Source organism: Panthera leo, chromosome A3 (genome assembly GCF_018350215.1).
Source record: "Panthera leo isolate Ple1 chromosome A3, P.leo_Ple1_pat1.1, whole genome shotgun sequence".
NCBI classification, from domain to species: Eukaryota; Metazoa; Chordata; class Mammalia; order Carnivora; family Felidae; genus Panthera; species Panthera leo.
This window is the reverse complement of record NC_056681.1, coordinates 95760806-95775503: the sequence shown is the minus strand read 5'-3', so window position 1 is coordinate 95775503 and position 14698 is coordinate 95760806. Positions and strand designations below refer to the sequence as shown.

The window sequence follows — 14698 nt, the reverse complement described above, 5'->3', positions numbered from 1 at the left end:
TATTCTTGTATCAATTTATTCACATTTTAGCTTCTTTTTCTTCCAACTGCCTCAGTATCCAGGAATTCTTGAGGTATATCCAAGTAGGAATAAGAAAAAAACAAAAACATCACAATGGATTTAGGTAACTAATTCAAAATAATGTATTTCTTGACTAGAGCTGACATATCCAAGTGTACACAGGAAAACCAGAAAGCATACACTAAATTACAGATACTATTTCAAACATAAAGGTATTCTACCCCACACTGTAGCTTCCCATAATAACTTGGTTCAACTTAAGGGAACAGATATTTTCTGGATTTGTTCTCACATATTGACAACTAGTTAAAAATGAGGAGACAGCTCCTAAGACACTAGACATTATTTAAAATATATTAATAAACAACATCTAACAATGAAATCAATGATAACAACTAGCATCTCAAAATTAGAATAGGTCTCATGGGAAAATGTTATAAACCAGCACGGCTTAAATAGGTTTGCCTGTGTCTCACAGATATCAAAAGATGCAAAATTAATGTCCCTCATCCAGGTACCTGCCATATGTCTAATTTCCAAGTTTTCACAAAATATTGCTAGTCGTTGGCTGCCAAATAATGCTCTGAATATGAACTGAGATCCAAAACATTAACTGGGAATAGATTAAGGTGTGGATCACTTGCCTTCTTTTTGATTAGAGGCTTTCAAAACTTGAATAGCTTTAAAACCTAAAGAAATGGAAGTTCACTGACTGAATGACAAGTAATGGCACTGACATTTCTGAGGCAGAGACATTCTTCTTAAAGCCACTAGCCACTTCTCCTCTGACGAGCAATAATGAATGCCCTCAGACCAAAGTATAAATGCCTCAGAGTACAGGTTCAGGTGATGCACTCAAATTAATCCATTGAGTAGATCCAAGTTAGGTCAACCCATGCTTCCAGCTGTGGTAAAGAGTTATTTGCTTGGTTCGTGTTCCAATTTTGCCACAGGAGAGTCTGTTTTCTCACTTTAAAATGAGAGCATTAGAATATAAAGTCTGTTTCTATGCATAAAACAAATCAGTTTAATTTCATCAGTGAAAAAACTGATTTTTTTCAATGCATAGAATTGATCAAATTGATAGGTTTAGGGCCACTGTCACTAAGTATGTAACTAAAGAGCTTCTTTAACAGAGCAATACACCATCCTCCTTTGCACAAAGACTATTTAAATTCAGGGAGACACCTATACAGGTGTGGTATACTAGACTCAAAACTTGTTATGATGCCTGGCACCCAAGGAAATTTTTACTTATAACATTCCTCATTTCCCACTTCTTCCACATGTAATACCTTGAGTTTGTCAAATGTCACCTTTATAACACTGGGAGAAAGAATCTGCACTGAAAAATCACTTAAGGGTTATTTTTCTCTGAAGGTTTGCATAATTTAGGTTGTACAAAATCAATGGCCATGTACACTGATATAAATGTAACAGAGGAAGACTTAATGCAGGAATCAAAACTTAAAAATGGTTATAGTTTTACTGTCATAACAGATTGAGGAGGTTAGGTTTTTCAGAGAAAGATTGAATTATTCAGCAACCCATCTTAGTAGTAAAGTATATGCAAAGAACTATGGCCATTCTGCCAATGATAAGTACTTGTTTAATTTTCTTAGTGTTACAGAGTATTTCCACCATCTTTCCATCCAGATTTATAATCTAAAGTTTGTTTTAATCTTACTGTCTCTAGATCTGGCCTCTCCTACTGTTGCATAGTTCAGGAAAGTCTGTTAAGCCCAAATACTTAATGGCCTACCCTCTGAAAAATCTGGAGAAAATTCTTTGTAACTGCAGTTAATTTCCTGAACACATACCCTTTTGTTCAAGTGAAGCAGAGAAATGTATTTCAAATCCAAATTGAAATAGCAATTTAGATTTGTTTCCATTACTACTACACTCTGATCAGTGGAGATCAAGAATTGACAATAAACAGAATCAGAATATATATATAAAAAACTCTTTCCCCAAAAAAGTGTTGCTTAAAGTACAAGGTTACATAAGTAGGTACAATGCTAATTCCAATGACTGCTTCGTATCATTATAAAATACTAACACTATTTTTATAGAGGAAATATAGAACTTTTCAAATAAAATGCAATTCTCATCTCAACAAATCACATTTTAAAAATATATTTTAAATATATGTAATATAAGTGTATAAAATATATATTTTAAAAGATATAATACATATAGCACTGTACAAATAATTCCCACATTTTCTTTTACCTAAATTTTCTTGGATCAGATGTGTCACAGTTGTCAACCACTTGTTCAGTTCCTGATTACTGCTTATTTGAGGATAATAGAGTAAATATCAAATCATGTGTATTTGTTGTATGTGCATGTTTGTGCACATGCACATATGTATCTTTGGTTATATGCCATAGTCAGGTAGGATTGATTTGGCCATTATCAGTTTCTAGTAGTGTATTAATGGTTTTCATTTATTACCATGAACATTCATGTTGATTTTGAGTCCATTTTTTTTAATGACGTGAAACAGGCAATAAGGACTGTAATTGACCCCTTATTCTCTAATATTTTTCTTTAACAATTCAAATCCTACCAGCATCACAAATTATATTTTCTCACCTTGTCAAGCTTCTCTCCACAACCCAATTGAGAGAGATTTAAATTTGGAAAGGAGAGATTTAAATGGCAAAGAACAAAAGTGCACATTAGGGCAGGTTACTCCATTCCTCAGGAATAGGGCAGGGCTCCATTCAGTCAGTCTGAGGAAACTAATATCCCCACCTCGAAACTCTGCTCCTATATTTTGTTAATATGAAAAAAAGACATTTAAATGCAATAAAATCTTTCAAAATTTGTAGCATTTTATGTGGGGTCAACTATAAGTTACAATTTGTGTCCTTCCATCTCTGACCTAAACAGTGAATTCCTGTCCGGGGTAGGGTTATTGCTCTTTTGTTCTGACTTCATTGTTATAATGAGACTCTTGATGTAGTTGAACTTCAAATAATAATAATAATAACAATAATAATAATAATAATAGTAAGGCGCAATTTCTCAGATTTATCAGAATGTTTGATGTTCAGCATTCTACATTCTTAAATTCCACCTTACTGTTTCCAATCTCATTCAGAAAAATTCACGAAGTACAAATGTTAGGGTAAAAATAATCAAAGGTTATTTAGAATGATTTTTATGTCTTCAGATCCATGTGTACATCTTCATTTTTACATTTAAAAGAATCCATTAAATCCTCTGAAACCTAGTAAATAAAAATTAATTAAAAACACAACCATCAAATATACAAGTAATATCCGCATCACAGCTTTGGAATTTACTTGTATGCAAAATATATTTACATACTTGGAAAAAAGTTTGCTCAACTTTTCTGCCATGATGAATATAATGCTATCACATTTAAGGGATATTACCTTCACTAAAATAATTTACGATACGCTATGGTTAAATTTCTTTTTTTTTTTCTTCTTTCATGCCTCTTCTCTCCTATCCTACTCTCATTTCTTCCTCTTCTTTCAACATTCCTTTTTCCAAAAAGCATGTAAACTGACCTAAGAGATTAAATAAACAAACACTAAGCCAATAAAGCCAATTTATAAACTAATGGATGTTTAATATTCTGGACTTCAGTTTCTTCTACTTTCACTTTAACATTTCTGTCACTGTTAGTTTTTGGGTTTTTTTTTTGTTTGTTTTTTTGTTTTTGTTTTTTGGTTTTTTTTGTTTGTTTTTTTAGATTTTCTCTTCCCCATTGACCTCCTTAGCAACCACACAAATGGCGTAAGCTGAATTGGCTCACAAATGCATCTTCTACTTTGAGATTTAGTAGGAATGGCACCTTTTGCCTGTTGAGAAGGATTTAAGCCAATAACTTTTAAAAACATATCTCCAGACAGAAAATTAGTAGTGCTTCTTAGACAGCAATTGTATGATTGAGCACATGTAAGCATATATCCAGGATTGTGTTATTTCTCCAACTCCCCATCGTGTCACAAGAAGAACTTTTGCACCCATTGTCCCCAGCCTATGACCTGTTGAGTTTTCCTGCCCCACCTCTCAAGCCAAAGGCAGATACAACAGAAGAAGCCTTTCCCAGTTAGTACACACAGAATCACATAAAACATACACATGCTGACATCATACATAACTGTGCACATGTGCATTCTGTTCATCATGCTAGCTCACGGCTCTAAAAACACAGCTCTCAGCTTTGAGATTTAAGTCATTTCTGTTGGAAAAATGGAAATAAGCTATCCAAATCTCTTATTTTAGGGGAAATTTTGATACTAACAAATATACCTTCCTGGGAGCTTTCCTCTATTTCAGAAAAGAAGCCACAGCCTTGAATCCCATTATTTAAGCATTTCTCTCTCTCTCTCTCTCTCTCTCTCTCTCTCATATATAATACTATAGTAGTTTATCCCTAAAAATGTAGCAACTTTGTCATGCCAGACAACAAAATAAATGGGGCCCTAGGTATGGACACATTTTTCTTGGCAAAATCATTGAAAGTTTGTGTGTATGGGGTCTTACATTCTTGACTCTTTCAGAACTTTGAAGGCAGTCATTTGTGGCTATTTTGCAAAAGAAACACATTGGTATTTTTTCTCCATTAGCCATCAGTGAAGGAGGATGAAGAATAAGATGGACGCAGAAGTGGCAAAGACAGCAGACTACAGATGCAGGTATGGCACCAAATAGCAATCAAGCTTTGAAAAAATGAGGAGGCCAAGAGCAGGTCCAAAACTGAGCAATATATAGCAAACCTTTATAATGCATTTGACTCAAAACTATTATAAAGTTATATAACATTCCTCAAAAAGAAGCCTTCTCCCATGCAAGGATTTATGAACTTTGCCAATAAGACTCAAAGAAGGAAACAGGCTTCTTGATGGTGTTCTCAATCTCAAACACCTCTACAAATGCCAACAGTGCAAGTGATAAAAGCCAGTGATGGTTTGGACTACATCTAAATGAGGAAAAGACAATGGAAATGATGCTCGGGAAGCAGTGATGAACAATGGGTACTGAGAGGATAATGGAGAACAGCTCTGCCAGTAAAATATCACCTAAATGAGGTTGTGGACTCTGAGATCCACAAAGATGCTTTGTGCATCCATGTAAATAATAAGATTTGGAAAGTGACAAATGAAAGCACACAAGGCAAGCTAAACAAAAAGCACTCAGTTCCACAGGTGCTATATACAGATGGACATGAAAGCCGAATGGTATGGGAAACTATACCATCGAGTCTGAAGATAAGAAAAGAAGCAAGGGATATGCAATGTTTTGATCACTTCTTGGCAGAGAGAAACTGGGTAATTACCAACTCGGCAGAAAGGACACATTGCAAGACAGATTGCTCTTGGTTGTTGAAGAATGTTGAAGCAGGATCGTTTTGGAAATGCAAAGAGGTGACTATGCTTTGGGAAGAGGCACAAAATAGCCAATTTATCGGACTCTAGGTGAAACTGCATGGAACAGGCTTTCCAGATGGCATCTCCATGCAAGCCAGATCAGCTCTTTTCCCAGCTGTTTTCTGCCACCCAAATAATACAGAACCTGAAACCGTTGAAGATGATTTTTCCATATATTTTTATCAAATGGTCAAACTGTTGAATTTCTGAAAATTGAGAATTGAGCTTCATGACTCGTCTGATTTTCAAAAGGCATTCACCATGTTGATAATGTGATGTTCCCAGTAATGTCACACTTAAAATGGCAGCATCATCGTTGACTGGGAAAAGAACTAAAGGTGGCAGAGCCACACTTTGGAATTTGCATATAGTTTACAATAGATGGCACCTCGTGTTCAAAGAAGGGGACAGAGGGAGGAGAAGCCAAGGTGAAGAACCTCATCACATACATTTGGAAATCTTGCCAAGAAATCATAATTCTTCTATTAATCAAACTTATTTCTTTATATTTGATGAAAATGGACCAGATACTAAGGGAAACACCGGAGTGATTAAGCAAAGAAGACATAATTGTTAGTGTTTGACAACTATGTTAGTTTTTGGCAACAGCACATCAACCTGTATTAAATTTGAATATTTTCTGGCTTTCAAGGGTTACTGATAACCTAGTATGCATTGGAACCTGATGAATGAATTCCTATTGTTTTCATCATCTCTAACATGTGAACACAATCCACACATAGAGAGGCTGGCTCCTGAACAGAGAGTGAAAATTACTAGGACTAACAAAGGGAAGTAGACTCACAATGAGTAAATGTGCAAAAGCTCCAAATAATTATAATAGTCAAAGCTTGGCAATGAGTTTCCAGACTACAAAATTAGTTTTCTTGTGAAGAATGGAGATTTTACAAGGCTAGTATAAACATGGGGTAATTGGAAAATCAAATTGCTCTTTGTGAGTTATTGTAAGGTCTGGAATAATGGTGATAACATTTATTTAAAAAAAAAACTCCCCATGAATCACTGTAGTTTGGTGTTTTTAGCAGTACTGTTGCCAAGAATGCTTGCCTTGGAAGCACAACAGTGGGAACTTTAATTGTGAAGCCCAACTCCCAGCTTACCCCTGACACAATGAGCTCTCCTCCTAGATTCTGAACTTCTGCCTTCACCTTGCTGCAGATATTAAGCTGATGGCAATACAAAGCAATTCGTTGAAGGTAGGCTAATAAATCCTGCTTACATGCTGAATCAGGACACTATAAAACATTAAAAAAAAAGTGATCTCAATTAGTAAGTACTCTTCAGTTTCTAACACTTGCTATATAAAAGCTGTGAGAATAAAAGGTTTTAGTGTCATAAATATTAATCACATCCATTTAACTTCTTGATAGCACATTTTATGAAAGCCACAGTCAGTAGTTTACAATGGTCAGCTGTACTTTGATACAATACTCTAAACAGAATATTGAAGATCTTCCAGAAAGTCTTACTGGAACTTCTGTACATGTTTATGAGTAATTTTACCAGTTGTCTTCTAAACTGTTAAGAAAACCAAATATTCTACAGGTTTTTTTCTTAGTGGCCCACTCAACATTCACTATGTGTAGTTATTTTAATATGGACAACCAAAGGAACAGAGGCTAGAAAGAAATCGCTCTGCGTAGAAATCTCTCTGACACAGCATAAGATAGAATTTCAATTCATTTGGTTGGGTGAAAAAACCATTTGTTTCCTTTGGCTTTCTCAGAAAAGTATCATTCACTAAAGGAAGTCTATTACACTTTTTGGATTTTTGTATTTATCAAAAATTTAGCAACATTATAAACTTTAAATAAGACATTCTGAGAAGGATCATAACCACTGTTAGAGAAAGAGGTTTAAGTAGAGTTTGAAGCCAACTGAAACAAACACATAAGAGTAAAAACAGAGCTCTTCAAAGGTTATACCAGAGTCAACTAGAACCAGGAATTTTGGATTCTCTCTGAGACTTAGTGGGTAGATATCCATCAAATACACAGTGAGCTTAGCTGAACACTTCCAAAGATATTTACATGACTCTCTAAAGCATTTAAGGGCTTCAATACCAATGGTTATTCAATAATTGGAATATATTTCTATTACTATCAAAAGTTCAGTTCAAGATTCTGTAGGCCATTCCATTGTTCTGGCTCAATTTAGCACTTGTAAAGGATGTATACTCACCAAATTTTTGATCCAACACTGTAAGAAATAAAGATCTATAGCTAAATCTGAAGTGACTTATTTAGAATAAGCGAATGAGAGGGGTGCCTGGGTGGCTTGGTCAGTTAAGTTTCTGGCTCTTGATTATAGCCTGGTTCATGATCTCATGACTGTGAGATCGACCCCCAAGTTGGGCTCCTCACTGGGCATGGAGCCTGCTTAAAATTCTCCCTTTCCCTCTGCTCCTCACCCACTCACTGTTTCTCTATCTCAAAAAAAAAAAAAAAAAAAAAAAAAAAAGTTATGAGAAAAAGACTCCAGCTAGGTTTTCTTCAAGCTTAAGGCAATTCTTAAAAAAAAAAAAAAAAAAAAGGCAAACCTTTCATTAATACTGTGAATCCTGTGGTTTTGACATAACCATATCTTTAACAAATGACAAAGGGGTCTCTTTTATATATAACACCATTGTGGTACTTTTTTTCACTAACTGCATTTATCAAGAAAGAATCCCACAGAGACTGTTTTAGCTTTCTACAAGTACTTAATACTGTAATATTTATCCTACTCCAGAGACCCATATACTGAAAGGAATTAACTTTAAAATGATATCTCCCTTGAGGGCTGACAAGGCTTTCGATACAAATACCTTGCAACAAATTAAACTCGAAGTTCTACCTCAATGGAACAGTAATTAAAAATGCAACAGTCCGTAAAAAGTTTATATTGCTTGTGTATCTCAAATCTTCATAAAAATATTTTCAGGCAAAATAAAGGCAACACATCCACTTTTTGGTAATGTTCATCCTATTCCATTATTTAAAACACACATAAAAGCATGATGGACCAAGAAATATAATTCATATATCATGAAAATAGGTGATTTTGAGAAAGATATGTCCTATTCAGACAAAGCATTAGCAAAAACTGCAAGTTGCTTCATAGCTGATGACAGTGCACATGCCACCAAGAGAGGGTTATATTTAACCCTCATGTGTTTATTTTAAGTCATCATAGAATAGCATTTAAATATTTTGTCATTTAATTTCTTGTTTAATTTTTGTTTTTATTTTTTAAATGTTTATTTATTTTGAGAGAGAGAGAATAAGCCAGGGAGGGGCAGAGAGAGAGGGAGAGAAAGAGAATCCAAAGCAGGCTTCATGCTGTCGGTGTAGAGCCCACAGTGGTGCTCAATCTCACCAACTGCGATCATGACCTGAGCTGAAATCAAGACTCAGACACTTAACCAACTGAGCCACCCAGGCGCTGCAAAATACTTTGTTATTTAATTGCAAAATACATCTAGAATCTTGGGATTTGTGTGTGTGCATGTGTGATGTGCTTTCCATATACCAAAACTGCCTGGGACTATGATTCAAGTTGCATAATTGCTGGAAATAAAGGTCCTAAAATGCGAAAGCAAAAAACAAGAACTCAAGGAACCTAAACATACTAAAAAATAGTTTAAAGCAATTTAGATTCAGAAGTGAATCTAATGGAGAATCTAATTAATGGAGAAGCCATCCAAACTCCATCTACTTTCACTTCAGGAAAGAAGTCCTTCCTCACAAAACTCTTTTTACAACCTTTACCAATCTCTTCTCACTCCACTCATCCCAAGTGCCCTGAACATTTTCAGGGAAAAAATGTGGCGTTCTTTCCTGGCTGGTACATTTTTGTTTGTTTGCATACATGCGTGCATATTTCCAAGAACATTCATTATCTCTCCTCTCTTTTCCATAAACTTTCTGGGATACATACAGAACTCTGTATAGATCAGTTCAATTTATCCTGCAAACTGCAGGGAGCCTGGCAGTTGATATGTCCCTGAAATTAGCAACTTAGTGGTGGTTTGGTCTTCAACCCATACAAATTTTAGGGGATAGTCAAATGGTGGTAATATTTAATGAATTATCTTTACAATTAAGTGTTTCTCCAAAATTAAAATGTTTTTAATGTTTGTTTATTTTGAGAGGGAGACAGATCAAGTGAGCAAGTGGGTAGAGGGGCAGAGAGAGAGAAGAGAGAGAATTCAAAGAAGTCTCTGCGCCATCAGCCTAGAGCTCAATGAGAGGCTCGATCTCATGAACCATGAAATCATGACCTGAGCCGAAACCAAGAGTCTGATGCTTACCTGACTGAGCCACCTAGGAGCCCCTCTCAAAAATTTAAAAGCAAGCACAAAACATTCCCTTGGATTAGCCATCATATATGTAAAAAAATTAAAATGAGACGATCTGCTGGCATATTTTAAATGTAATCTTAATGATTTATTCATGTGTTTTCAGTATTTACAAGACGAGTGGATTTGGTATTGACTTCTGAGGGATTCTAGAATCTGGGATGTTGAGACGGCAAGTATTTAGGGGAAGAGTCAAACATTAAGGAATGAAGGAAGAAAATTATAATAAGCAACTCAAAAATTATAGGAGACTAGGGCCATTAAGAAGGAGGAACAATCCTATGTCAATGTCTCCAGACAGTATCACTATATTGGAGTCTAGTAAGCGATTTCATGCTCATAATGTTGTGTCCATGTAAGTAACAGCTTATGTAATATTTTCTATTTCAGAATATTATTTTATATTTTAAGACATTTTTCCTTTTAAAATAGCTCAAACTATAAACCACTGTTATTTAAAAGGGTAAGAATTAGTTACCTGTACAAGTCTACTGTTTAAAGTACCCTTATAAGGAATGGAACATTATTGCAACTAGACATATTTAGAACAGGATTTTAGATTTCCAATTTAAGCCACATGACATGCAAAGTGTGGAGATAAACACAAATACTCAGTTGAGATTCAGAACTACTTTCATGTATCTAACTTCGGTCTGAAAGCACAAAAGATACTCTCAGAATTTCCTTTCTCTGTAATGCCTTTAAATCCAGATGAAAATAAAGCTGAAATCTGGAGGTTCCTGATTATGTGGATTAATTCCATTTATGCCAGAGCATTATTAAGAATTATCAAGAGTATCATTATAGTAAGATCAGTATTAAATAACAAGAGTTAAAAGTTCTTTCTCTTCCTCTTTATGCAGTGTAGCTGACTTGCTGAATGAGGGTAGCCAGCATAATCCATTCTTTGGGGGTTATGTCTCTTAAGTAGTGGGTACTCTTCGTTCTGAAGGAGTTTTGGTCATAGGCCTGATGAGTCGCTCCTGGACTGAACCCACTTTGCCATGAACTCAGTCTCAGCAAAGTTAGAGTCCAGTTTGTAAAACGTAAGTGATTACAATTCATCCTTCAGAAGCATTTTATAGAGTACATAAAAACCATTATAGAACCCAAGTGCTAATTAATGGTACCACACAGCATGTGCTTACTCTCCCTCCTGTATTACCTGATCAGCCACAGCACGGGCTAACTTGTCCATTCGAGAACCTGCTTCGGCAATTTTCTTGGCAGCATTAATAACATCAGATGTATTTTTCAATGGGCCTTTGCCTCTGAAACAACATATACAACATAATTAGAAATTTACTTCTAACAAATAAACAAACCTACCATATTGTTTGTCCAGGACTCTGTTGTTGTATTTGATTTTGCTCTGTCCAGATCAGAAGGATTTCAGATGTTTTCTGGGTTCACTTCAGTTTCCATGTTAATAGTCTACTTTACCTCCATTCACCTTTAGGGAATATTTTTCCTTATTTTGATGTGCATGCTCATAGTTTATTCTTTATATTAATTTCTTTGTTTTTAAACAGTGGTTCATTAAAAAAGGTGACCACTTTGAAGGTGATAGGAATTTAATATTTAAAAGCTTACCATGTGCCTATGCTATTATATATACCACCTCACTTGGATTCATTACAACGCTAGCAAGCAAGCATCATTATTCCCACTTTAGAGGAGAGGAAAATGGAAGAAATACTATTAACTCAACTAAGCTTTATAAAGGACAAAATGTAAATTCTACATTTAAATCAGAGTCTAGCCAAAGTGAATACAAATGCATTGTCTTTCATACCATATCCAGCACTATATTGTATTAATTATATTTTTAAGTCTACTTTGACACTCTGAAAAGCAATGGTCTCTCATATATAACCATACACCAAATCGGCCAGCATTTCAGAAATCTGTTGAGCCTGCACTCCCATTGGCTTGTATGCTTCCAGTACTGACTTATGAACAAAAAACACAAAACACTGTGTGACAGTAGATGTCTTTATACTTCCAAACCATCGTCCCATATTTTCACATAACATTTTCAATTTGGTGAACTGTTTAATATTACATGTATTTTAAATATTTATTATAAAAGAAAAGGAAACTATGCTGCACTATAAATCTTTAAACAAAATGGGGCATGTGACTTTTCTTTCTCTTTTCTTGAGAGGTAAATAAAACAATACGTTTATTCTTTTTTTTTTTAGCATTGTTACTTATTCTGCTCTCCTTATGTGCATCTAAAAATCAATGCAATTTTTAAGGCTACAAAATTACATTTCTATAGTTAGAAATGTGGTGAGATGTGGAGAAAAACTACTCAGAAACAACTTATTTAGAACACATAGGGATATATACAGTGGCAATGACTGCCATTGTTATATAATAACATTTTCTAAATAGAAGACTTAAAATGGCTTCAGAAAATATATGTAAATGAAGGATATTTTGTTCATTTTCCCTCCTAATTTCCCTTTTGGTATTTTTTACATTCATAGCTAAAAAAAATGCATTGTATTCATGTCAGTGCTTAAACACACAGGATGGCAAATTCAAAACTTAAGATATTTTATTTTGCTATGGTAGCTTTAATTTGTCCACAAAGGACAGTGATTTTTTTTTTCCAGTTACTACTTAGGTTTTTAACTATGACAAGAGACTTCATATGTGAATTTTATGTAGCATAGATAAGATTTTGTGAAAATCTGGCTCCCATTTTCTAACATTAATTTGTTATTATCTGTAAATAAACTTTTCCTTGTTTTTGATTTATATTTTTTAAAGAAAGTTTAGATGCAGAATCTGTCAATGTTTAATAATTTTGTCATTATTACACATTTGTTTTATAACTTCCAGACCTTAGAATCTCTTCTTGTTTAAAGTTTTACTCTGACACAATATCTGTTGTTACTTTTTGCCTTCAATCTTAACCCATAAAAAGAGGTGTATGCTGCTTAACTTTTTCCTCACCAACAATCAGGTATTTGTTTGTTTCAAGAATTTCAAAGGATTTGGAAAAACACTGCCCCATGAACTTTACGTAACTTTCAACAGTTGATTAATTATGACAAAATATGCTAAGTTAGTAAGGAATACTTATAGAGATCTACATTTGCCTGAAGCTTAGACTCCCGTCTTATAGCCAAAGAACAATTAGAAGCTTGTCTTTTGTGACTACACAGGAAACTACAGTTCAGAGACTAACTAGTATATCGTTACTTAAAACATTTGAGTCTAGAGCCCATTTTGTAGACTCAGTTCAAATTCTTAGAGTCCCAAGCTGGTGATACGAATGTATTTCAGTAAACTAGGCAGCAAAATAGAACTTTTGAGATCATCAAATATTTCTTTCTTTTCTAGTTGAGGAAACTGAAACCCAAGCAGGAAGTCTCAGTGACATGCCCAGGATGATACTGGCAGAGACAAAAAGAGAATTAGGGTTGGGACCTCTGTGTCCTGAATCACAATTTAGTACTCTTTTTGCTATATATATATTTAATTCTTATAAGAATGCTCAAGTAGTGATCTCAAGGAAAACAAATAACCTTCACTACAGACATGAATTTACAAGAAATAATGAAAACAAGAATTATCTGACTCAAGCATTTACAAAGAAGCAGCAGGAAAAAAAAAAACTAATAAAATTACAAGAAGAGATTAATGATTTAGAAAATAATGAAACATGGAAAATAATTCTAAAACAGGGTCCACCCCCCAAAAAAAAAGGAAAACCAGATGTAAAAAAATATACTTAGATTGCTATCAAAACAAAATAAAGGAGACAACAAACATTTAAAAGTAAAAAAAGGTAACAGTGAAATGACCTTAGAAAACAAAATTAAGAGTATCATAAAACTAAATTTCTCAACACATGTAAATATATTTGAGAACCTGGAGGAATAACTTTCAAGGAAAATATAAGTTACCAATGCTGACAAGAAAGGAGATTTTGAAAAAACTACAGAGTCTGATTTCCTGTTTATAGAAATAAACAAGACTGTTAAAGACAAAGTTAGTCAAAAAATCAGTCAATCCAGATGGTGTCTCAGAGGAAATCACTAACCCTTTAAAAAGAGGATAATCTCAATGTTATTTAAACTCTTCCAGAATACAGGAAGAAAGTCTTCAAAAACAATTTCATTCTGGACCTAGTTCCTCCTGGTCCCAATTGTGTTTCTAAGATTGACCGGGTCTGACCCTGGACCCAGTCTGGTTTTGAAGGTGTGCCCAGCCTTATTTTGGATTTAGTACTGTTTTCTAAGTCAGACCCTTTCCACCCCAGACCCAGTCCCACTCCGGCTAGTTTCTGGAACCAGTAGGGGGAGGAAGCTGGAGGTAGGGGCAGGTAGGGAGAAGCTCATATAAAGTCTGAAAACGCATAATGCCAAAGATTTGGAGCTATGATCCAAAATCCAGGAACGGCTTATCCACCACCTCCAGAGGCAGCAAGAAATCAGCAGAGTTCAAGAAAGATGGCAGCATAGGAGGATGCTGGACTCACCTCGTCCTGCTGATTGCTTAGATTCCACCCACATCTGCCTGAATAATCCAGAAAAACACTGGAAGACTAGCAGAACAGACTCTCTGGAGCCAAGCATAGACAAGAGGCCCACAGAAGATGGTAGGAATGGTGGAGAGGTGGTGCGCGCTACACGGACTGGCGGGAGAGAGCTGGGGCAGTGGAGGACCAGTCCACCTGGCAAGGCAGAGCCCCCGAGTCTGACTTGCAGAAGCAAAGGGACCAGACTGAGTGAGTTCTGACAGACAGCCAGCGGGACTTAACATCTGGAATGTTAAAAGTCAACAGCTCTGCTCTCAGAGAGCAGGGAGGGCGAGAGGACACCTGGAGGGAGAGTTTTTGAGCCCTGAAAGGACAGAGCTCAGCTCAGCGGGGAACAAAGGCGCTGGC

General features: G+C 35.3%; 1 protein-coding gene across 10 annotated transcripts in view; it reads right to left on the bottom strand.

Moving 5' to 3' along the window:
* The window catches only part of CTNNA2 (catenin alpha 2), a 1100619-nt gene that overhangs the window by 35236 nt on the left and 1050685 nt on the right, over positions 1-14698 (bottom strand). For all 10 annotated transcript variants that reach the window (XR_006200794.1, XM_042932824.1, XM_042932822.1 and 7 more), the window contains 2 exons: positions 10958-11063; positions 6554-6688 (listed from right to left, as the gene is read on the bottom strand). Coding sequence is in view for 9 of the 10 variants with exons in the window: in XM_042932824.1 (XP_042788758.1) it covers positions 6554-6688; positions 10958-11063 (241 nt within the window). In the remaining variant the exon portion in view is untranslated. The remainder of the gene's footprint in view (positions 1-6553; positions 6689-10957; positions 11064-14698) is intronic.